The 26,873-nt window shown below is 36.6% G+C and overlaps 1 protein-coding gene across 5 annotated transcripts in view; it reads right to left on the reverse strand.

The window, feature by feature from the left end:
• The window catches only part of FGD4 (FYVE, RhoGEF and PH domain containing 4), a 236,577-nt gene continuing 213,402 nt past the window's right edge, over positions 3,699-26,873 (reverse strand). For all 5 annotated transcript variants that reach the window (XM_018048323.1, XM_018048325.1, XM_018048326.1 and 2 more), the window contains exons 11-17: positions 23,161-23,333; positions 19,549-19,579; positions 19,130-19,222; positions 18,696-18,821; positions 15,350-15,490; positions 12,446-12,586; positions 3,699-9,449 (exon numbers count right to left, since the gene is read on the reverse strand). In XM_018048323.1, coding sequence (XP_017903812.1) covers positions 9,168-9,449; positions 12,446-12,586; positions 15,350-15,490; positions 18,696-18,821; positions 19,130-19,222; positions 19,549-19,579; positions 23,161-23,333 — 987 coding nt within the window. In that variant the 3' untranslated portion in view covers positions 3,699-9,167. The remainder of the gene's footprint in view (positions 9,450-12,445; positions 12,587-15,349; positions 15,491-18,695; positions 18,822-19,129; positions 19,223-19,548; positions 19,580-23,160; positions 23,334-26,873) is intronic.

Below are 26,873 nucleotides of genomic sequence, written 5' to 3' on the forward strand. Positions count from 1 at the left end.
TTTGTTACTAAAACAATTTAACTATATAAAAAGTTGCTTTCTTTTCCTCTCATTCCCTGTTCTGTGAATGTTCTGTGTTCACAACAATTTGATAGTTTGGAAGTACATTTCTGTTCATTTTTAATTTTTATAGCCTAGCTTTTGTATCCAGTTTTTATTGAATGTCTACAAAATGCCAAGTAACTCCTAGTACTGGAGATTGGGGGCATCAGTGATTAAAACAGATAAAAATCCTTACTTTCAAGGAGCTTATGTTCTAGTAGATAAAGAACATGGAAAACAACCAACCAAACAGCTAATTATTTAGTTTGTTACAAGATGCCAAGTGCTATAGGAAAAAATAGGTCAGGTTGAGAAATGAGAGTGTTATGTTGGTAGTGGAGGCAGTAAACTGAGGTTGTGGTGATGAGATCTGAGTAGACTCTAAACTGGAAAAGGTGATCATGCAGACATCTGGGAGAAGAGCACTGCAGGGAGGAAGGAACACTGTCTATGTTCTAAGGCTGAAGTGTACTTGGCTTGCTTAAAGAAAAGTAAAATGTATGGGGTGGTGTAGTGGGGAAACACAGAAATGTATGAGGCCAAAGGACTTTGGCTTTTATTCTAAGGGAGATGGGAGTCCCTGGAGGGATTGGGGTACAGAAGTCATGTAATTTGATTTGTGTTTACAGATAACACAAACTGACTCCTCTGGCTGCCTTTTTAATAGTGGAGGGGTGGAGGGAGAGCTGGAAGACTTGAGACTAATTAGAAAGCTACTGAAATAATGTAGCAAGAGACAATGATGGTTTAGGCCAGAATGGTAGCAATGGGAATTGATAAAAAAAGAATCTGAAAAATTCTTGGAATATTTTAAAGGTGAGCTAATATAAATTCCTGATTATTGGATGTGTATTCTGAGAAAGAGAGGAGTCAAAGATGAAAGTTTTTGGCTTAAGAAACTTGAAAACCAGAGTTGCAATTAATGGAGATGGAGAAAATGATGGATAAAGTAGGTTTTATCAAGGGAGATACATTTTTCCGCCTGATTGGAGTATACTCAGGAAAGAATGGGAAGAGAGGAATTGGAAACAAGTATAGACAACTCAACTATTGCTCCAAAAAGGAAGGAAAAATGGCTGGTAGGTGGCAGGGGAAGTGTAGTGAAGAGGTTTATTTAGGTTGGGAAATACTGTAACCTTTATGTTTGCTGGTAGAAAGATTCAGTTAAGAGGGAAAGTCGATATTGTATGAGAAAAAGATAATGGTTGGAACAGCATTCTTGAGAAGGTGAGTGGGGACAGGATACAGTGTAAACTAGAAATCAGATTTAAGTAGGAATATGGATGGTTAGGAAGATAAGAGTATGTAGAACCTGTGTTGGTAGACGGCTGGATGCGGTTGTGGGAAACTGCAGGAGTCCTCTGTCAATTAATTTTCTGAGTAAAGTAAGAAGGTCATCAACTGGGTGGAGGATGAGGGAGGTGATGTTGGAGGTATGAGGAGAAAGGGGATACAAAATGGTAATCCAGTAATGAATTTAAAATGAGACGAATCAATATAGTTGTTCATTTTGTTTGGCTACTTGGCTGTAGGCTTGGAGAAGACAGAATAGAGTCAACCAGGTTTTGGTTTTGCCAAGCAAGTAAGACAAAGCTAGAGAGGAGGCTGAGTGAATTAAATGCAAATGAGTGATTATAGTGATTGAATGTTTAAACCAGATGAGGAGAGGACTTCAAGAGCTGAGTGACAGGGCCCTTCCTGGTGGCTCAGTGGTAAAGAATCCACCTACCAATGCAGGGGGCACGGGTTGGATCCCTGGTCCTGGAAGATCCCACAAGCCGTGGAACAGTTAAGCTGGTGCACCACAGCTATTGAGCCTGTGGCTCTAGAGCTCAGGAATTACAACTACTGAAGCCCACACTCCCTAGAGCCCATGCTCTGCAACAAGAGAAGCTACTTCAATGAGAGGCCCACACACTGCAACTGAAGAGTAACCCCCACTCACTGAAACTAGAGGAAAGCCTTCGCAGCCATGAAGAGCTGCTGCTACTAAGTCGCTTCAGTCGTGTCCGACTCTGTGCGAAACCAGAGATGGCAGCCCACCTGGCTCCACCGTCCCTGGGATTCTCCAGGCAAGAACACTGGAGTGGGTTGCCATTTTCTTCTCCAATGCATGAAAGTGAAAAGTGAAAGTGAAGCCACTCAGTCGTGTCCGACTCTTAGCGACCCCATGGACTGCAGCCCACCAGGCTCCTCCATTCATGGGATTTTCCAGGCAAGAGTACTGGAGTGGGGTGCCACTGCCTTCTCTGAATGAAGAGCTAGTAAGGCCAAAACCAATTTTTTTTTAAGCAGAGTGATAAATTACTTAATCTATTCCTGCTTATTTAATATGAAAACGTTAAGAGTGCTGTGTGAAACTTATGTGGAATAATGTGTGAAAAAATGTGTGTAATCACTTTCTCGAGGTTTCTCATCAGGATCATCTGGGGTATTTTTGACACTACTCATGTCCACAGCCCACCCCGCAAACAGAATTTCTGAGGGTAAGACCGAGGATGACTTGGTCTAACTACTTTCCAGGTGATTCTACTGTATAGTCAGGGCAGCAAACTTCCATGTTACCTTAATGATCCCTATTCATGATACTAACAATTATTTAATGAAGGTCTCCTATGAGCCAGGCAACATACTACAGTATTCTCTCATTTAAGTTCCACAACTTTTCAAAGAGTTTGTGCCTAAAGTGACAAACAGTAAGTGACAGAGCCAGGGATGTCTAGCCAGTTGTCTATGATATAACGCTTCTTACTCCAAGACTGGTTTGAGGAGCAAGAGCATCACCTGAGACCTTGTTAACAAGAACTGCCTTGTTACTGACCTGTTAAATCAAAATCTGTATTTGAATAAGATCTTTAGGCGGTAAAAGTTCGAAAAGCCCTCAAATAGGCCACACTAACTCTCTCCACCATAATTTCTATTCTGGGGTAAGATGCACCCAAACAATTCATATCAATGGCCAAGGGCAACATTTAGTTTAAGAAATTCTTCAGCTGATGCCAATTGCTTGTAAGTATCAATAAATAGTTCTTTAATGCCTGAAAAAGGTCATAAATGCCTAAAAAGGATTACTTCTAGAAATATTTTACTTATAACACTGAGAGTCACTTAGGACTCCTTTGAGGGATATCGTTTATTTGTTAAATTAAAGGCCAATAAGGTATGATCCCAATGAAGAGTTCCATGAAATGCTATTTTGTATAGTGCTTCATAGTTACTGAATGTCTGTTTCTTATTTCTTGAAATGAACGTGAGTTTGTTACTGGGATTCAGGCCAATTGTCTAAGATCAGATAACAGGTAATTGCAGGACTAAGACTCAAACACGGTTCGTTTCTATTTCTGTTTCACAAGACGGAGCACTATGGAGTAAAGCAGTCATTTCAAAGAGAAGAAAGCAGCCGTGCTTTACCAGTTCCTGGAGGTCTGGCCTTGTAGTTCTTACAGGGAGAAGCCCCTATATCTCTATAACCAGGCAATCCTGGCTTCTGTCAAAAACTTTATTCTTGAAACATTTACACAGGGTTTGGAGGTCAGAAGGACATCAGTACCTTATGCAGTAACTTTTTTCTGAATCAACTAAAATTTCTAACAACCAAAATCATTGTGTATTGAACATACATAATCCTAGCTCAAATAACATCGAAGCCTTTAGAATTCATTCAAGGATGTATTTATTTACAAGATACAAGTGTTTATTTAATAAGAATTAAAGTGCTTAATTTTACAATGTTTCCAGCTCTCTGACCAAATATACATATTTACACAATATATACAGTATCTGCAAGTATTTTACATTCATACAGCTAGAAAAGAAAACTTACTTTTTGTGTACACTTTTTCACATTTGAGTTAACTCTAAAATTTTGCTAACATACCTTTTCAAATTGATCATTCAACAATTCAAAAACCCAGATAGCACTTATTCAAATATAACAGTCAATTGTCACTCACAAAATGAAATGCTAGTTTGTAGAACAAACAAAATCCCCCAAATTTTATATACAGATATAATTGCTGATAGAGACCTTCCCCAAGTGATACATTCCAACATCCATATAATATGTAATATATAATGCAATTCTGTTATCATAATGGTCCCATAGACTATTATGTCTTTTTCCAAACCTATATATTAATGTATATATATCTCACTCTATGTATTTGGTATTCACTTATTCAAATATGCTACAATATTTCTTGATTTAATTTCTCACTAGTCTACCTAATCTCACTAATTCAATCTATAATGAATTTTAGGAAGGGGTAAACATCATGTAACTCTCAGTGACTCACAATGAGTTAACTATCTTGTAGAAGTCATGTGCTATTTTATTTCAAAAGACAGAAAAGTCACTGTTTCCTGCCAAATGTTCAGTCCAAAAATTAGAAGACAGACCATGACTGACTTTAGAGCAATTTTTTTTAATGTCATTAAACAGTGCAGAAAATGGTCCAACAGTATTATTATTATTTTTTAAGTCTAAAAGGAAAAGAAAGTAATAGTATGATTGTTGCTGTTTAGTTGCTAAGTCGTGTCTGATTCTTTGCAACACCATAGGCTATAGTTCACCAGGCTCCTCTGTCCATGGGATTTCCCAGGCAAGAATACTAGAGTGGGTTGCCATTTCCTTCTCCAGGGGATCTTCCTGACCCAGGGATTGAACCCACATCTCCTGCTCAGCAGGTGGATTCTTAACCACTGAGCCACCTGGGAAGCCCAAAGACAAGATACTAGTGGTATAATTTAGAGGTCAAGGTAAAAGGCCCAGGTGCAATAGATCTATGAGTGTGCAATTACATAGATTTGCATCTTATAGTTTATACACCCCCTGCAGTTTAAGTAATTTTCATTTATCTTAGATATATTGCTTTGATTTGGAGACCATGAGTCTCTTTCTGTCCACCTTTCTGTCCGTACTTGCTTGTTTCAATTCCGAATCATATTCCTCTCTGCCATATCAGTAAAGAAAGCAAAGTTATCTTCTCATGACAACATGATTACAGGGCATACATAAGAATAGATTTTACTAAAAATCCATATATATAATTTATGTTAAAATATTTAAGTTAAAAAGAATACTTTCTATAAAAATTTTATTCCTATGGAAAAACAGAATTTGAAATCAACAGTGCTTTTACATATATACCTGTATGCATAAACTCACAGAATGGGTTTCAAAAGTATATCTAGTAGTCTTTCTACATCAACCCCTATTTTCTAAATCTGGAGACTCTATAGTAAATAATAGTATTAAAATAAAAAGCAATTTGATTCTAATAAAATTGGATGAGGATGAAAAAGTAACATGATCCACTATAGATGTTCAATATAGCCCTAAGAATAAGAACACATTAGACACAAATTTCATATTAATATATTCTTAAAGAATATAAAATTTAAAAATTAACACATTAAGATATTTTTGCTTTCTGAATTAATTTTAGCATATATATGCCATGTGCTTTTAATCTTAGAGGCTCTAACAGGAACATTATGTAATGTAGACAAAATTTTCTATTCTGCAATACAGCAAGAATACCTGCAAAAACAAAAAACAAAACAACAACAAAAACCTTTTGTTCCCTAGAAGTTTATTTGTTCCCATTGTTACCTTCTCCTCAGGATATACTCAGCCCAGAAAGATTATTATTACAGTTATCACAGACAATGAGTTCAGAATAAGAACTTAAGGCTTTGGGTATAACCAAAAATGAGATCTAAAATTTAGAGGGGGACAAATCTTGTTTCCACAAAGATGACAATAAAAGGTCTGGTACGTTTTAAAAATTTGGATTTTTTTTTCTTTTTAATTTGCATACATTAGCCAGTAAATATACCAATCTACATTAAGCTTCATGGAAAATGAAATGTAACCTGATGAAGTCGTGCAGATGTGCTTTAACTGTTTTTTTTTTTTTTTAAACCATCCAGACGCTTTGCAAAAATAAAAAGGCTTTTGATGGTTACTTGAATCCCAAGAATAATGTTATCCCTACCCCAAACCCTGCCACATATACTTTCTTTTCCTTAAAATGAGCAATTTGAATTACAGTATCACTCCTAGAGGGCTTCCCTCGTGGTGCAGAGGTTAAAGCGTCTGAAGTTAATTCTCTATATCATTGTGGCTAGGAATGTTCACATTAAAATTTCAGTATAAAATCCTACCCTGTAAAATTTTATTGCTTGCATACATGATGGCATTATAGATGCCACTGTCACAAAAGTGGATGGTGGCATTTTTCATTTTTGGGTCCCACTTAAAACCTGAAGTCTGCACTACATCTCATATTCAATATACCAAATGGTAGACTTTCAATAAAGCAAAACTTATATTTTAAAAACTGGAATGTTTTATAATAAATAGTAGTTTTTATCAAAGAAGTATTTTTTTTAAGTCTGAAGGAAAGGCATGTTAAAGAAAAGATGACTTAGAGGAAAATAAATAAGGCCCTTATGGAATGTTGTTTTAATAGTAAAACAATCAATTGCTTTTCTAGGCTCAATTTATTATGACAACTTAGGTGTCTCAGAAAGCAAAAGATATTACTCTTATAATCAATTAGGTGCATTCTGAGGTCTTTTGGTTGAGTGTTTCTAAATGGCTGAAAGTATTCCTTTGCCTTTCTCCAAGTAAAAGCATTAGTGAAAACAAAGCTGCTTCATTGCTTCTCTTTGTGCCTGACAAAAGAACATGTGGAATGTGAAGACGGTGATTGGATAAGCAGAAATTTTCTTCTGATACTAACATTTCTAATTTTTTTGAAAAAAATTAAAGATAATGTTAAGAGCATGATAATAAACATTCTCTTTACATGAGTCTTCTTTCAATAATCTACATTAAATAATATCTGATATTTACTGAGCCAAAACTTCAATGTGTTCATGTTATTTCCATTCCAGGAGGACTTATTTGTAGGAAAAATGTAATCTTGCTCTTCAAAATAGTTTTCAAAAATAATTTGACTTGTAAATCTTCTAACTGGCCCTTACATTTCCATTTTGCTATACTCATTACAAAAGTCACCTTCTCCTGATAATCATTCTACATTTTTACTGCTTCTCTTTTCTTGAGATTAAGAAAATCAAAGCATCACCTACAGCCATATTATAACCTTCTCAATAGTCACCCCTAAACAGTACATACACAAATACATCCATGCCTGGCAACTAGAAAAGAGAAACAATGTAAAATATTTTAAATTTGTCCTTAATTTAATAGGGCCTAAGAAGCTACCTTTATCTTTTTTTGGCTCCAAGTATTTGGCTTAATGTTGATGATAATGGCTGGTATTCCTTTTTCAGAAGAAGGCAATCTAATCATGCCCACTATAATTAGTTTAGCTTCTCCTTAGGGATGCGGGGGGAAAAAAGAGATACTGATACTTCATATATCTCTTTAAAACACAGGGCCTGAATAAAATGTGTGGCAATCTCAAATTCTGAGTGAAATCTGATCTACCTTTAAGGTGTAATCCCCAAAGGATAGTAGGATCATTCTTGTGGATTTCTAGCAAACAGATGAATTTAAAAAATGACAATGTTTAGAACATGATAGAGTAAGGGTAGATAAAACAAGAGACAGATCTAAGTTTGAGAAAGGATTAACTTAAATATCCAACAATGTGAGATTTTAATCACAACTACAATATAATAAAGAACGGCCTTTGTGACAAGGAATCTATTAATATTAAACTTGTTTATTAAAATTCCCCAGAGGATAAAAGGGGAGAAAATGCTCAAATTTTCATCAATCATACTGTACCCCCCAAAACCTGCCATTAAAATACTATTTTTTCTATATTGTATTTTCTCCCCCACTGTTCTTTAGTGAGGTGGTTTAAAAAGTTAAGCATAAACTGTCTTAATTACCTATCCTTTACCCTTAATCATAGATTATCACATGTGAATTTTTTTTTTATCTGACAAAGGAATAAGCCCACACAGTTATCTTAAGTGTTAACTATATATAGTCCTCATTTAACCAAAATAAACAGTCTTAAGGGAAAGGAAAACATAACAATAAATGTAGTTGCCATATGTCCCAGTTCAACGTAAGGTCAGGAATCTTGTACATGCTGATGTTAACTGCCACAACAATTAGAGGACGGTAAAAGGTAAAATAATCTGTATGACTTGATCATCCCAGTGACCAAAATGCACTTTATCTCAGAGTAATCAAGACTGAAGCATTAATTAAACCCTCATCTTATATTTAACTCAGTATTATTAGCACCTTCAAAGAGAGGCACTGTTTTAAATAGGCACAGAACAAAGAAAAATAGTACTTTAAAAATACTGTTGGAACTCACTAATATATCCCATGCCACATAAATTACAGCTTTTTATTATAAAAATATCAATACCCTTAGATGTTAATCAGTTAAATGTAAGTCAGCAAAAACATCTCATAAGTTTAGAACACTGCTCAGTTCCGAGATAAAACATGCTGTATATTTAAAAATAAATTAGAGACAAATATGAACCTAACCTGAAAAGTGTGGATAGTGTGTATATATATATTTGTATTTAATACTATATGTACATAATTGCTATATACTTAAGACATTTTATTCTTAGAAGTATTTCTACAAACACAAGTATTATCTTGAGTACCAACAATGTGTTTTTTTTCTTTTGCTTTAAAAGAATGTACATCATTTATGCAGCTTGTTTTATAAACTAACTTAAATAAGTTAATACAATAGCCTAAATTGTCCCTGTATTGTTGTTTTCTTTTTTTATTTTTACTGTGGATCTATTTTGGCAACACGGAGGTATATCTTTCAAACTGTTATAAAGCCTACATGTGTAAGTAAAGACATTAAAGGATTTCTTAAATGAAAGAAGACTTCTCTAACCTAAAGTGATAGAATTAATTTATACCACTTTTTTCCAAGACAAAAGTACAAATTCAAGGAATAGCTCATTAAAAAAATGCTCCACTTTTCACATTATTTCAAACTTTATGGGTAGAATGGCTGTGCACATTAATTTCACTGAGCACATAAAAACAGTCCCCCAAAAGATGCATTTATGAGCCTTTAAAATTTTTCAACATAAAGTGCTAAGAGATGAATAAGGAGAGCTGAGAATATCGTGAGCTATAAATCTTGAGACACGCCCTACACCGTGGTAGGTCTTGGAACTTGGCATTCTGATTTTCTCTTAGGTTCAAGATGATCGTCCAAAGTGTCTGGATGCTGGCTAGGACATTCTGGCGTCTCACCTGTGACAGCTAAAAAGATGATTTTCAGCCACTTCTGTTTCAGTTCCTCACTGTCTGCAGCAAAGCTGTGCACAGACTTAGACTGGGTCAGTTTGAAACTGTGTGGCAGGTCTGCACTCCTTGGCACGTCGTCCACAACATAGCCCAGGAGTGGAATGGTGGCTTGGGCTCTGACATCCTAAGGGAAAAACATGGTGAGATGTGATCTGGCTCCCACTAACGCTCCTTTCCCACCATCTCTCCACAGGCTTGTACTGTGAGCTCTCCATGGAGATGGGAGAGATCATTGCTTAGCACTGTGCCTCTGCATGAGGCCACTGGTAATGTCACCTGAGTGAATTAATGAATAAGCACTAATGCCTAAATGAGCCAGAATTCATTGACCCCATACCTCTTTCCCTGTGAGGGAGCCCATTCAGCTCTTTATTCAGTGTAAAAGAGAAGAAAAGAACAGTAATTTCATTGTACAAAATCAGCAAATGTTTATGATGATTTCATTACCAAACACAATTCTATTTGGTGTTTAATTCATTCATGCATCAATTTACTTATGGACAGGAAAAACAATGAAATACAATAAAAAAACAAATAACCCAATAAAAAAAATGGGCAGAAGACCTAAATAGACATTTCTTCAAAGACATACAAATGGCCAAAAGGTACATGAAAAGATGCTCACCATCGCTAATTAGAGAAATACAAATCAAAACTACAATGAGGTATCATCTTACACTGGTCAGAATGGCCACCATCGCAAAGTCTATAAATAATAAATGCTGGAGAGGATGTAGAGAAAAGGGAGACCTCCTACACTGTTGGTGGAAATGTAAATTGGTTCAGCCACTATGGAAAACACTGTTGAAGTTCATTAAAAAAAACTAAAAACAGAGAAAATGATGTGTTGCAGTTCATGCAGGTTGCAAAGAGTCAGACATTACTTAGAAACTGAACGAAAACAACAAAAAGCAACTATATGATTCTGCAATCCCACTCGTGAGCATACATCCGGAGAAAACCATAACTCCATAAGACATGTGCACCTCAATGTTCAGTGCAGCACTATTTACAATAGTCAAAACACGGAAGCAACCTAAATATCCATCCACAAATGAATGGATAAACAAGATGTGGTATATATATACACACACATACACAATGGAATATTGCTCAGCCATAAAAAGAATGAAACAATGCCATCTGCACCAACTTGGATGGACATAGAAATGATTATACTAAGTGAAGTAAACCAGAAAGGGAAAGGCAAATATTATATCACTTATGTGTGGGCTCTAAAAGAAAAAGACACAAATGAACTTATTTCCAAAACAGAAGACACTCACAGACACAGAAAAGAAAATTGGCTTTTTGGTTACCAAAGGGGAAAGAGGAGTGGAAGGAGGGATAAATTAGGAGGCTAGGATTAACACACACACACTAATATGTATAAAATAGATAACCAACAAGGACCTATTTATAACACAGAGAACTATACTGAATATTATGTAATAACCTATAAGGGAAGAGAATTGAAAAAATATGTATATGGGCTTCCCTGGTAACTCAGACAGTAAAGAATCTGCCTGCAATGCAGGAGACCTAGGTTCAATCCCTGGGTTGAGAAGATCCCCTGGAGAAGGGTACAGCTACCCACTCCAGTATTTTTGTCTGGAAAAGTCCAAGGACAGAGGAGACAGGCAGGCTACATGGGGTTGCAAACAGTTGGACACAACTGAGGGACTTTCACTTTCACACACACACACACACACACACACACACACACACACACACACAGAGCGATTTCTGAATAGCTGTGCTATACATCTTGGAGAAGGCAATGGCACCCCACTCCAGTACTGTTGCCTGGAAAATTCCATGGACGGAAGGGCCTGGTAGGCTGCAGTCCATGGGGTCGTTAAGAGTTGGACATGACTGAGCGACTTCACTTTGACTTTTTACTTTCATGCACTGGAGAAGGAAATGGCAACTCACTCCAGTATTTTTGCCTAGAGAATCCCAGGGATGGGGGAGCCTGGTGGGCTGCCATCTATGGGGTCACACAGAGTCGGACATGACTGAAGCGACTTAGCAGCAGCAGCAGCAGCTATACATCTGAAATTTATTCGATGTTGTAAATCATTTATACTTCAATTAAAAAAATACATGTACACATCTTGGCATTTTTAGTCTATTTTGAAAATAAAGTTTCACTAGCCCTTAAAGTGTTCTTGCCTGGAGAATCCCAGGGACGGGGGAACCTGGTGGGCTGCCGTCTCTGGGGTCGCACAGAATCGGACACAACTGAAGTGACTTAGCAGCAGCAACAGCAGCCCTTAAAGTAGATATAGGCTAAAATACAACAGGTACATTAAAATTTTCATGTTTCTAGGTGAGAGCACAGTTGATTTGTGTGTTGCTGGTTTTTAAGCACAATATAATCCATTAATGCCTGGTGTATGTCTGTTGTTCCCAAATACTTATTTTAGATACATTCACACAAGGTCCCCCCAAATTACTACTGGATAATGGTAATCTAAGGTTGATTTAAAATCACCTTCTTCTCACATTGCTTTCTTTTTCAGGTATCCATCCTTTCGGGGGTTGGAAAAAAGGCTTATTGATATTTCCTATCATTAAAAAGGCTCCTTGCCTTTCCCTCTGATTCAACCTCTTCTTCCCATGCTATTTACCAATTCAACCCATATTTTCTCAAAACCACTGAACAGGATTGACAGAAGGGGCAAACGATCCATGGGGAGAAAACATTTTAGGCTATAGAAGGAATCAGGCTTCCCTGGTGGCTTAGACAGTAAAGAATCCGCCTGCAATGCAGGAGACCTGGGTTCGATCCCTGGGTCTGGAAGATCCCCTCTCCCTTGGATAAGGAAATGGCCACCCATTCCAATATTTTTTGCTTGGAGAATCCCATGAACAGAAGAGCCTGGTGGGCTACAGTCCATGGGGTCGCAAAGAGTTGGATATGACTGAGCAGCTAAGCAGATATAGAAGGAATCAGTCTAAATAAATCTGAATTATAGTTACTTATATTTTTCAATTATAATGAAAAATAGTGAAACTGTATGAATTCTTTTATTCTATAGAGAAGTAATGGAAAAATTTTAAGTTCAGTGTCCACCTGCCTCCCTCTGTCCCTTCAGAAAGATATAGTTTAGATACCTGGGGGGCACCATACATGTACAGCACGAGAGGGTCTTGTTTGGGGATCACACACCAAGCTTTCTGCCAAGGTTTTGACTTTTCCATATACTGAAGAAAGCTGCACACCACACTGTTTCCAGATACTTCTGCTGATTCAATCTAGAAAATATAATGCAAAGAAATAGTGAGACATAGAAATGAACACAAAATAAACCCAGATATTGAAGTAATTCAACTGAAGGGAATATTCATAAATTATAATGTATTTACATAAAATGCCTCCTGGGATTGTCCAAAAGAAGGTTCATCTGCAATAGTTATTTAAATATGCATCTAGATCTGTGATGAATTAAGTCAATTTTAATTGTATTAGCAGACCTTGAATTTACACAAAATTAAACATTTATTGACTACATACTATGAAGGCACTTTTCTTAGCTTACTACTTGTATCAATTCATGTATAATTCACACCAACACCGAAAAGGTATCGCTTTCATTATCATGAGGTTTAGAGACGAAATAGCTTTCCTAAGATTTAGGAAATGGTGTATTAGGATTTGAGTCTGGATCCAGAGCTTGAACTCTTAGCCACAATGCTCTATCAGCATCACTATTTAAGAATACAATAGCAAAAAGGCAAATGATTACCAGCAATCTCTGCCCTTTACCTGAGATAATTTCAAAGTTTTTAAAATTACATTAACTCTTGATAGAGCCATGTACAGTTTTCTGCTTTGGCTCCTAATACATAAATAACCGGTTAAAAAGGGAACAAAATCCTTTGACTAATGATGGTTTTTATTACATATATTATAGAAAGCAGTTGGTTTGCATCTATTTTCTGTTTTTTCTTTTCTATTTTTTGGCCATGCTAAAAAATGGTCAATGGTTTGCATCTGTTTTTTGCCTTTTTCTTTTCTTTCTATTTGAGGCATACAGGATCTTAGTTCCCTGACCAGGTATTGAACCTGTGTTCCCTGCAGTGGAAATGCAGTGTCTTAACTACTAGACTGCTAGGGAAATCCCTACATCTATTTTGTATTTCTCAAATCCAGTGTCATCCACTGAGCAGTGCTGGTGTGCAAACTGTTTTGCTACCAGTTAGAGATAAGCACAAAAAGTAAGAGTAAGCATTTAGAAACTTTTACAGCAATCCGACTTGTGATGATACCTGAGTATATAATTGTGTATTTTACAAAAATATAGCTAAGCAGATGAACATTTAAAATCAATCTGAAGACAAGGAACACTAATTCTGGACTCAAATGAAATGTTACCTATCTTCCCTGACCCCAAGGCATTCCATATTTTGTATTATCATACTGCAAAAATTTTATACTAAATTATGACTTTTGTTTCTATGATCTACTGAAGCATGTCTTTCCACCATGCCCTGACAGAGAAAGTCCACTCTGGTTTGCCATACAAGCAACACCTATATCCTAGAAGAATACAGAGTTATAGCTTGTGAGACTGTACTTTAACCTCAGTTCAGTTCAGTCGCTCAGTTGTGTCTGACTCTTTACAACCCCATGAATCGCAGCACGCCAGGCCTCCCTGTCCATCACCAACTCCCGGAGTTCACTCAAACTCATGTCCATCAAGTCGGTGATGCCATCCAGCCATCTCATCCTCTGTCGTCCCCTTTTCCTCCTGCCCACAATCCCTCTGCATCAGAGACTTTTCCAACGAGTCAACTCTTCGGATGAGGTGGCCAAAGTACTGGAGTTTAAGCTTTAGCATCATTCCTTCCAAAGAGCACCCAGGGCTGATCTTTAGAACGGACTGGTTGGATCTCCTTGCAGTCCAAGGGGCTCTCAAGAGTCTTCTCCAACACCACAGTTTAAAAGCATCAATTCTTCGGCTCTCAGCTTTCTTCACATTTTAACCTCAAGTGGACTTTAAAGTTTATGATCCTTCTTCAGTTAACAGAAATGACTTTTGTATGTTTATACAGCATAGATGTTTAATAAATACTAAGTGATTCTTAGAATCAATGAATTGTAGATGTTCTAAATAAACCAAGTATTTCTATAACTTTAGATACATGAGGATTTTGATCACGAGCCTATTCTTCACAGATTTCCAGGCTATCCTGAACTTTCTGTCACCCAGAGCCTTATTATATAATTTATTACTTATGTTGTTAATATATTTGGGTATAAAATTCATTTCAGATATTAATTACATTATAGTTCCTAGGTTTGGGAGGTCTGAATGTATGTAAAACATTAAATCAAATTCAGTTGTAAGACATTTCATATTTCAATATAGTTCTCAGATTACTGCCACTGGTCATTAAACGATGCTTTTAATGCAATAAGTGGGAAGAGTTCTTCAGGTAATAAGACTTTACTCTAAATTTTTATATCATACAGTAGTTTTCAAAGCCAATATGATGAAATTGTGGAGACACTTTCTTCTTAAAACTATATAGATATATTGTAATAAGTTGAGCATTAAAGAGATACAATTAATACTCTAATATTTGACTACACCTTCACAAAAGTCAATACACAATCAGCCCTCTATATCCGTGGATACAGACCCTAAGGATATGAAGGGCTGGCTGTACCACCCCACTGAATGGATATAAGAGATTTGAGCATCCACGGATTTTGGTACCTGTGGAGGGGCCTGGAATCAATCCCCCAGATACCAAGGAAGGACCAGATTTACTCTCAAATGCTTGTTGGTTAATTGAGCACTGCCCTTCTTTCTATACAACTAAGCATGATCCCAAGAATCAGCAACAGAACAAAAGTATAAATCTTGCTCATCATGGTCCAAATTGTTATACTAAGAGAAATAACAAAATATATTACTTGTATTTTTCAGAGTTAAAAGGAAATTCTATTTCTAGTATAAAAAATAAAAAAAGAAAAAATCGGAAAGATATCCAGTATTTAATATTTCATACCTCTAAAATTCCTTTTCTTTTCTTTTCTTCACTGTCTGTGAATCCACTTATTATTTGATAACAGTCTTTACAGACTTTGCTCAATTTACCACCATCATACTCAAGTTGAGCTTTATAATCAGAACACTTCCAACAAACCACCTTAAATTAAGAAAAAATAACAGAGTGAATAACCATATTTATAAAATAAGATTTAAGCAGTAATCAGTTATGGGTAATAATAACTGAGAAAAAGGTAAATGCAAAAGGCAAATTTTTTTACTAGACTAGTAATATTCCCATGAACATTTAGAATATTTGTCATCGTATTATAATGTTATCTGTGATGGGCTCTGCTTGCTCATCCTTCTCTTTCTGGCCCCTAAAGGTAGGAAATCTTCGAAGGCTTGGTACAGATTTTCATAGTTCATGCGCATGCATGTATACTCAGTCATGTCTGACTCTTTGCACGCTATACAACCAGCCAGGTTCGTCTGGCTATGGGATTTCCAGGCAAGAATACCGGAGTGGGTTGCCATTTCCTCCTCCAGAAGATCTTCGTGACCCAAGGATCAAACCTGCCTCTTCTGCGTCTCCTACATTGGCAAGTGGATTCTTTACTACCGAGTTACCTGGGAAGCACACTTCTGGATATTTAATCAATATCCTCCCCAAAGGAATTCATAGTCTTCCTTGCCCTCAGCTTTCTCCTTATTCACTCAGACCTCCCAACAGTACTCTCTATTGCTCTAAATAACACAGCCTTCTAACCAGTCATGGCAAGTCAGAAACCTAGAAGTCATCCTGACCCCTCTCTTTACCTCACCCCACAGATTCACCTTATTATAAAGCTCTGCTGATTTTACCTCCCAGGCACTTTTTCAATCTGTCATATCTTCCTTGTAATCACCTGAGTCCAAGCTATCAGTGTCCTTGGACCATTATAGCCTCATGACTGGTCCTTGTAGCATAATTACTGGAGTCCAGGTGCTGCTCTAAGAGTCATTTCAAGCTATTTTCCAAATGGAATGAGAGACTTACTTCCTTTAAAATGCTAATCTGATATGTTTCTCTTCTATTTAAATTCCTTTAAAATCTTCCCTTTGCTCTTGGATAGCCAGCGAATTTTTAACCATGGCCTATAAAGTCTTACATAATCTATCCCTTTTATTCTGTCTTCAGTGACACTGACTTCTTATAGTTCCTAAAGTGCTATGCTTCCTTCCCTCTCTCATCTATGCTTCAGTAAGTTAATTCTTGCTCATTCTTCAGATATTTTACTCAAATTCCACTTCCTCAAGGAAGACTCTTCCAACTTTCAGAATATGGCCCATCTCACTACTGTGTTACTAAAGTTTCATGTACTTTCTTCATGTACTGAACACAATTTCTAATCATACACTGGTGTGATTATTTGATTAATGTCTGTCAACCTCACTAGGCTCTAAGCTCTATGAGGAGTCATCCTTGTATACTTTGCTCCCTATTTATATAATAAATATTAATAGAATGCCAATGACATTTATAGAATACCAAGGACATTTATAGAATGAATGACTACAATGCAAATGCATGCTACTTCTTAGTGAATGGTATTTTTTTCAAATTATTATAAGGTAATTGTTAAAAAAAAAACAAAAAACCTTGTGGTTTAAAAAATCATCTCCTTGCTTCTAGAAGCAATTTTCCATTTATAGTAGAAAAACTACATTTGAGAAATAGAAATATTAGCAAAACTTTGGGGTTAGATTCACAGCATGTAAAATTCATGATCAAAATTATCCATTGTTTTCTCATGATTACAATGAAATTACTCTAGGATTTAAAATTAGACATGTCTGTATCTGCAAATTCATATCAACTAATATTTATTTTCAAATTATGCCACAGAATATTCAAACATATTTTTGTTTATTGAAAATAGTATGTCAATATCTGATATCATTTCAAGTAAACTCAGTGATAGATTAAAAAGTCTTACCCTGGTGAGGGTGGTGGTGGGGAGAGATATTTGCTATCAATTTGGTTTTGATTATAAAACTGTCTCACTGAGTCAAAACTTGGAAAAAAAATGAAGAATAAATACGCAGAGTAATTGAGCATAATCTATGAGTACTATCAATAAAAACTGTTGCACAAAAGCATACTAATAATACACTCAATCATGACACTACAATGCCTACCCTTCTGTCTTTGTGTTGCTTTTTAGAAGAAAGTATTAATCTTCAACTTGGTTTATAAGGCCCTCCAAAGCCTGCTACTACTTCTCTCCAGCTTCAGTTCATGCTTTGTTTCTTCTCACTCTTTCCACATGCAACAATTCAATTGCTGCAAACCTGTCAGCTGCCTTTTCTGATTTGCGTTGCTGAATTTTGTTAGAGAAACATCACTGTATTAAATGGGTTAGTGTGTCCTTTTAAATTTATAACCATAAACCTCTATAGGCAGCCAGCAGGCTATCACTGTAGGCTCTTTTACTTGCCCAGAGACAACTCTCTTTTTCAAATCATCTGCCCCCTTCTTCCTTGCCCTTTTACTTTTGGATGATGACTCTTCCTCATATATCAGTGAAAATGTAAATAGTATCAGACCTAAATCCCCTCATTTCCCACCAGAAAATAAAAAACACACCCACAAACAATAAATAATAAATCAAAGCGCATTAAAACAAAACAAAACCAAACCACATCTACATTAGCACTCACCTTTCCCTTCATCCTCTGTTATAATGGAGAGAAGTTGCCTTCTCCCTATCAAAAGCCTGAACTTCTACTTAAGCTATAGGTTTCATCTCTTATTTTCTTAAAGCTCTTGACTCCTTTGGTTCTTATTTATCTATTTCTTAGATCACTCATTATGCTCCAGCTGCATAACCTTTTGAGAGTCTCAAGAATAGATCAACTTCTTCCTACCAAAGGGCTTTTGATATACAACTCTTACTGCCTTAATGTACTTCTTGCCTTTCTTTTTTATGGTAGCTCACGTTTTAGGCATCAGCTTAAATATCAACCCTTCAGATAGGTCTTCATTTTTCTAAGTAAAACTGCTTCCAAATCTTGTTTCTTTACCATTATTCTCCATTTTAACTTCTTGATTTTTTATTGCATTTATAGTCAATTGAAATTCTTGTCTGTTTACTTGACGGATCTATTTTCCCCATTAAAATGTGAATTCTGTGAAACTGGCTATCATTTTGCTTACCAGTTTTCCCCCTGGACCCAACACAATCTTTTGCATTAAGTTATCACCAAAATAAGTTTATCAACTAAGTGATTTATTGAATGATTTCTTTTTATTTTCTAAGATAATGATTTTATAACACTTATATACTGATTAGCAACCTTAATGACCAGGAAATCTCACATACATGTCCACATGCTCGACAATGATGCCTTCTTCTTGTCAGGGCATTAAAAGATTCCTTGCATTTCATACACATTGTAACTTCATTATCTCGGATCCATTTTGGAGCTCTTTTGCCTAGCTCAGCAGTCTAAAAAGGAAAGAGATTCAATTTTAATGGCAAAAACTGTCATTTCCATCCATCCATCCATTTAAGAAGCATTTTAACAACACTGTTCATACCATGTCCTGAACCTCAGAATGCAAAAGAAAACAAAGGTTCAAAGAAGTTTAAGCAGCATGAAAAGGCAATCTATTGTATTCATCTAAGAAATAAGATTCTGTCCAAACAGCCAGTTTTGATGGCATAAAGGATAAAAAAAATGGATAACAAAATGACTACATAGATATTCTGCAACTGCAGAAAGAAAAGAACTTAAAGAATTTAATTCAACTTACAGAAACCTCTGAGTGAATCTCATTATCCTTGGCAATTGCATTTCTGAAAGTTTCATGCCTCTGATGGAAAGCATCAATAGTCTCTTGAAGTGCCTAAAATATATATGAAATTCAAACACATATTAAAGTATCATATGCAAATTAATTAAATACTTTATTAAACAAATACCTAAGATATAAGTCACCTTAAAAATTAAAGGTGATGACTGTAACTTATTCTGATGACTACAATATAATACAACAATATATGCACATCTGGGTATGCATACAGTTGTTGTTTAGCTGCTAAACCGTGTCTGATTCTTTCTATGATCTGAGCCTGCCAGGCTCCTCTGACTATGAGATTCTCAGGCAAGAATACTGGAGCAGACATACAGAGGTTACCACAAAACAAAAATGAAAACAGAAATCAGGTTTACCTTGATCCATTCTTCTTTGTCTTGCTCAGAACTAAAACATATAACAACAAAAAATTAAAGTGAACAAAGAGAAATTAATGAGTTATATCTGGTGCATAAAACTATGTTTTTATGTTATTCCAACCTTAGGAAAAATTTGGGGATGTCCAAGAAGGAGTTATAATAAAACTAAAACAGAATCTCTGGCAACTGAACATATGAATTTATAAACATAGTTTTAGACTATCCATTTATTTTGGTACATACAATTTTTGACAGAGAGAGTTAAGTTGGGCTTCTATTTGTTTAACAACCATCAACTAGCAGTATATATTAGGTATCTGTAGATTTAGCGTTATACTAGATATAGGCTTAGTCTTCCAATTCACTTTTATGAAAACACAAGGCTTTGAAAGGCTACTAGTCACAACCCATCTTAGGAAAGATTGTAATTATCCTTGAGAACATAAATTGTCTTTGTAAGGCCTCCGGGAGATATTTAACGTTTCTTTTGATAAGCAATTTAATTTTATTTTCCTAGGAGGCTTCAGACAACACCACGCCTAATTCATTAGAGATAAAGCACAACAAAGATTTAAATGCCTGTGGGAAGGAGATTTCACAGATTAATGAATCCCAGTATTTAATAATTTTCTGGTGGGAAAATAATTTCCCATTTAGTAGACTTTATCTCCAAATTGAGGGATTGTGAAGAATGGGCTCTGTTTGTTTGTGTGTATTTGGTAGGCTAGGGCTAAGTTTGAGGCCCAGTCTCAGCCTGAATGTCACATGCCTCAGTCCCACAGGTATCACATATGAGATGTGAGAATCTGGCAGGAGGCTTACTCCCGTTAACACCATTCATCTTTCTCACAAATTTATTATTGAGTATCATGATATGCCAGGAATGCTGCTGGAATCTGTGTCTGCCAAATGTTGAAGAGTCTGCTTATTTTTCACATGGGGATCCTTGAACCAAGAACCTTGGTGGGGGCAGGGGCTTCAATCTTACCCCTCAAAAAAGATTTCTCCTAATGCTATGCCCACTCCCACAAAATCAGCTCTGTTGCTCTGGAAACATAGTCATCTGCTAGCTGCTTTTAGCCTTTTAAATGAAAAGTAACTTGACAAGTCTTCAATGTTTTTTGTTTTACTTTCTTAATCATGACAGATTTTTTTTACTCCTTTGTTTATTCATTACTCTATTTTTATAACCATTTGGCAATAGAAAACCATTGATAAAAACTATATAAAATAATTTTGATTCAAAAGCTTATATTCTTCTGAATCTAGAAGGGGAAGCAGAGTATAAGAGGTCAGTCTTGAAGCTGACTTATTTAGTAAGAAAAGCAGTATATTTTTTCCTGTATTTGCTTCAGAAGTGAATTCTCTTTAAATACCATCAAATATATACCCAAATTGAGGTTCCATTTAATCCCTCTCACTTTCTGAGAATTTCAATGTGCGTCTATACTCTTGAGAGAGTCATTATGGACCAGAAGATAAATAATCACATTTTATTCAGATCTGCAAGTCACCAAATAGTGATAAATACAACTAATTCAATGAGATTAGGCTGCTGCTGCTAAGTCGCTTCAGTTGTGTCTGACACTGTGCGAACTCAGAGACGGCAGCCCACCAGGCTCCACCATCCCTCGGATTCTCCAGGCAAGAACACTGGAGTAGGTTGCCATTTCCTTCTCCAATGCATGAAAGTGAAAAGTGAAAGTGAAGTCACTCAGTCGTGTCTGACTCTTCGCAACCCCATGGACTGCAGCCTACCAGGCTCCTCCATCCATGAGATTTTCCAGGTAAGAGTATTGGAGTGAGTTGCCATTGCCTTCTCCAAATAAGATTAAAGGAATAAGAAATTTAAGGAAAAATGAATGTGTTTTCAATACTAATTGTAATGTACCCTATAGTACATGTTGCAACTCTGCAAAACGATAAACTGCCTGTACTTAAGAAAAAAATTTCATGGATCAGCCCCATCCTGAAGGGAAAAATAGCCCAACCTGCTAATGGAGGGGCTTGAGTTTCTCCCTACTCAGGAAAGCCAAGAAACCTTGACAATCTCTTGTCTACTGTTCAGACACATCTCTTAGGTTTGCAGATTTGGAACTATGCTCACATTCAGAGCCAGCAACACCTTCATTCATCAGTAATGAAGACTCTCATGATGATCTGAAATATTGATGAGTCTTCCTTGTTACCAGGGCCACTTAGTAAGTCAACCACTGAATAAGACTTCAGTCAGGAGCTTCCACGCACAGCAACATACATTTGTTCTCGTAGCTTTGACAGCTGGGGTCCGAATCTCACCATGATAAAGTAGGAAAACTGTAACATTTAAGGCCAAGTCCTTCACCACTTTAACTCATGCTTGAAATTCCACCTCCTAATCCTCAGAGAACCCTCCTGGAAGCTCCCTAAGCAAAGCAGGTTCATTAAATATTTTCTGTGGAAAATCAAAGAACTGGCAAGGTATTTCTTCAAACTTTCCAGGTCTGACACATGTTTCATATCTGTATTCACCATTCCCTTGCTCGCTGGGCACAAATTCATACTAAAATAACTTTTTCTCTTTTGAAACTATGAAGTTTAAGCTCGTACAGAGTTGTGTGTGCTAAGTCACTTCAGCTGTATCTGACTCTTTGTAACCCTATGGACTGTAGCCTGGCAAGTGCCTTACTAATAAGCACAAATATCTTGGATGAGTTCACGGGAGCAGCCAGAACCAGAAAGGAACAGAAGGGCTCTCTGATTCTCCACAGGCTCTAAAGTATCAAAACTATTAGAGCTGGGATTAGTAGTTAACATTCTGATCTGTACAGAACTTTTGGCCAATCTCAATTTTCACCATGCTTGGTCTTTATAGGATAAAAGGATAATAGTTTCTTAAAGCAAATATCTTAAGATCTGAGAGCATTATGTTTTCTAGAGGTTCACACATGAGGTGGCTGTGATCTACTACAGGTGGTTCTCAGGTTTTTTGTTTTTTTTTTTCTTTTCGAACATGGTTATGCTAGAAGGATGGATATTAGATCTCTAGCTCTTTTCTCCTACTCAATAAAGCATATAAGAAGAGCCACCCCTTCCATAATTCCTGGTTGCAAAAGGCTACTAACGCCCAAATGACCCTCTTTATGTATCATCAATTGTGGCAGGAGAATTAGCTTTTCCAAAATGCCTCCTCCAGTCATTCTCTAGACCAAAGTGCCATTAAGTCCTATGGATGCAGAGTCTCTGAAGGACAGATTGCTAAAGCTTCAACGTTTATCATGAAATAATAAACATCAATAAACATTTGTGAACCAAAAGGAAAGACGGAGGGGAAAATGGTTAGGAGAGACATTTTTCCTCCAAGACTTGAAACTTTGGCTTGAATGCAACAACTTCATTCTTTGCACCTTGTAAATCTCAACAGCCACATTAATTTATTGAATGTTTACTGTCTGAAAGATCAGTATCCTAGGTACCAGGAATCAAAAAGGAAGACAATTTCTGACTTTCAAGAGCTTACATCTTTCCACTTATGTTCAACCAAGCTTGGGAAAAGGCCTCAGAATTATTGTATCCTACGATTTAACCTGATGCTTTTGGAAAGTTGTGAGAAAGGAATGGTTCTCTTACCTGGCTTGCAGTTCCAGTGTTCTCTCTTTCCCAGATATCTGGAAAGTGTGTGGATATTCCTCATTGTGAGTCTCTATAATTTTCATTCCATCGATGCCTACCCTGGTTCGAACAGTGAACTTAGAGCCCACCAAGCTGAATTTTGGCACACAGTATAACAACATGTTGTTGAACTGCAAGAAAGAGGAATACACGTTAAGAAAACAGGAAAACAAGGCAGAGGAAAGTGACCAACATTGAAAGTAGCCCAAGACAAAAATTCCAGGGAATATCATGCTTTCTTTGTGAAAAAATTATTTCTATACTATAGAGCTTTTATGCTTATATCAAAATGATTAATTATAAAATATGTAGCATGTATTTTCCTTTGTTGGTTCATAAATATTTTGCTAATATTTAAGTAAATAAATCCTTTTATACTAGTAAGAAAATGAGTTAAAGAACTTAGGTTCAGTGCCGGGAGCCAGTGTGAGGAATCCCGCCCGTGACAAGGTCATGAGGAAGGAAGCTGACAGACGCAAGGCGTGCTCAGACTTCAGGGACCCCTCTGGAAATTCCTAAGCATGTGCCCCAACAAAAATCTGCCGGTTTTTGTGCTCTGCTTTTCCACTCTTCTGACATTTTCTGGAAAAAGTCAATTCAGGGCTTTAGTCTTCTGCATTTGGAAGAGTGTTTCAATCCAAAAACCCCTCTGATGGCTTTCTAGCCTGCCTGCAGGACTCGTACAGCTGTGCATGTGATTGTTTGAGGCCTCCTCACCGCAGGAGGCACAGGAAGCTTAAAACATCCTAGGAATGTAGGGGTTTCCGAAGAGTCAAAATCTTTAGAATAGGACTGATTAAAAGTTTCATTTGTTGAGTCAATGCTTGCTGCCAAATTTTCATATCCTTTATTTTTAGATATAGTTGGTATATAGAAAAACAAGTAGTAGACCTGGTATTAGCAACATTAGATCTTTGAGTTAAGTACCTTCTTTGTTATATCCCTCTGCACCTTTGTTCTATAGAGATGTAACTTTAATGCTTTAAGGAGATGCAGATTAAAGAAAAACACTTCAGGGGAAACAAAATTAACATTCATTAAGAGAGCCAAAAAGTGTTAACAAGCCTCTTGGCCAGAAGATAATGTAAATCACCTGAGACCTTTTGTATACAAAATGATATACAGAAAGAGTCTGGGCTGCGAACGCTACTTAATTTTGTGTTACCCATTGATCTCCATGTTTTATCAAAAGTATAAAAGGCCTTCTGAACAATAAAGGATGGGACCAGTTTCTCGGACCAGCTTCTCGGGCCAGTTTCTCGAACTAGTCTCTCGGCCTGGTTTCTTGGGAATCTGGCTTCCCCCCTGTCTTTTTCTCTCTCTCTTCTTCTCTCCCTTTTCCTCTCTCTGCTCTTTAATTTCAGGCTGAATCTCCACCTGGGGCTCGGAGGCTCGCCAGGTCTACTTACTTGCCCTGGCTGTTAAGACCCACGCGAAAGGGAGCTTAAGGCAAGGCACCCTTAGATATTCAAGCGGGCGCCGGTGGCCCAACGTAGATGGTGCAAATTCCTTGTCTGGAATTTTATTGGTCTTCCGCGTAAACCAAGCTATTCAGCCCTCTTCCTCCACTTAATCTTCCTACTACACTATAGCTTCTTAATCTAATCTTATATCAATCAATAAACAAGTCTTTCCACACCAACGCCGTCCACCCTTCGAATTTCCTGGACCCACCGGGGCTGGACCCCGGCAGTTCAGTAACAATTTATTAAGGATCTTCTATATACCAGAAACTGAAGTTCTCAGCCACGTAAGTTGAAGCCCTTAGACAATAAAATTAATAATTGTTGTATCTCAGCCAACAAGTCTGTAATAGCTGTTAAAGGAAAAGAGCAATATTTAGCAATTATTTTTACCAATGTGCTTAATGTTAAGTTTATTATACAGAGTGAAGTAAGTCAGAAAGAGAAAGACAAATATCATTATTCTAATGCATATATATGGAATCTAGAAAAATGATACTGAAGAATTTATTTACAGGGCAGCAATGGAGAAACAGACATAGAGAATAGACTTATGGACGAGGGGAGAGGGTGAGATGTACAGAAAGAGTAACATGGAAACTTACAATGCCATATGTAAAACAGACAGCCAACAGGAATTTGCTGTATGGCTCAGAAAACTCAAACGGGGCTCTGTATCAAACTAGAGGAGTGGGATGGGGAGGGAGATGGGAAGGAGGTTCAAAAGGGAGGGGATATATGTATACGTATGGCTGATTCATGTTGAGGTTTGGCAGAAAACAATGAAAGTCTGTAAAGCAATTATCCCTCAATTAAAAAATAAATAAACAATTTTAAAAAGTAGGTACATTATTCATTTAAATTTATTAGAGCATGGGTTAGAACAGTAAATCATCTGGAAAAAACAAAGTCACTGTTTTATATTGTCACCCATCTCCAATAAGAATTCCTCATGTATGAATTAACAGAAAAGTCATCTATTTTAGTAAAAAGTCTTTACTTAAAATGAAGAATTTATTTTGAAACTGAATCAAATTACTGCCTCATTTCAACAATGAACAGCTCCTGCTAATTACTACCAAGCAATGATTTGGGGAGGGCATTTAATTAACTTTTAAATATATTAAATTATGCAAAAGGATGAAAGTCTAAGTACCTAGATTAACTTGCAGGCAGATTACTAAAGAAGGTCCATAATTTTCTTCCTACTTCATATTTATTGTTTCTAACATTGTTTCTAAGATTAAATATATTTTTTATAAGACAAAAGCTACTGAGAACTTAACCTCTTATGTAACCTCTCATTCCTCAGGATCATTATCTGTAAAAGTCACAAGTTGCTGAGAGGATTAAATGAGGAATAATGTCCTGTTCTGCCAGGTCTTCTGTTTAACTCCAAACATCAAAGAAATGTTGATGGATATTTAAAACATTTCAACATGTTTATGTGACAATGTCCACTGTACTCATTCTGAAAGTAAATTTTTTAACCAGTTGTTCCTCATACATTATTTTTAACTTCCTATGACCAGTGTCATAAATTTCATTTCCACACTGGATAATGCGGAAATAAAAGGTAACCAAATACATTTTTATCAGATATATCTAACTACAACACTTCAAATTCACATTTCTAGAAGGGAATAGAATCCATCTTTCTCGTTAATTGCCCACTATATTCTAAGTATGGCAATCACAGCCTCCTTGTAGTGCACAAAATTTGGAGATCTGAAGCTACTCTTAAAGGTTATCATCATCACTGCAGCTTGATTAAGGCAACACCTTGCTTGCTAACTGTTCATGTTACTATTTCTTTCTCTCTTCTATCAAGGCCTTCTCAGGAGGGGGTTTTGCAACATCTGAACAGTGCAGCAGGGCTACAAAGCAGCCACCAAAATGGAGAGGACTCACACTTTCAGGACAGCAACAACAATCAAAGTTTCTGCAAACTGAGTGACAAATGTAATGTTAAGGAATGAAATTTCTGAGTTATCAGATACACATGCTCAAATGTGATGGATAAAGATCGACAAAGTCTTATCATCTTATAGAAACACAAGCCCATGAATATGGAAGTTCTGAGCATTTGCTTTTGGTAGTTATGCTCACAAAAGATGACAGACTGTCTTATAATGATGTGCTTCTCTTTCCCTTTCATGCTTTCAGGATTACATTTCCCCTATTCTTCCTAAGTGGGACTTCGCATTC

Source organism: Capra hircus, chromosome 5, assembly GCF_001704415.2.
Source record: "Capra hircus breed San Clemente chromosome 5, ASM170441v1, whole genome shotgun sequence".
Classification (NCBI taxonomy): domain Eukaryota; kingdom Metazoa; phylum Chordata; class Mammalia; order Artiodactyla; family Bovidae; genus Capra; species Capra hircus.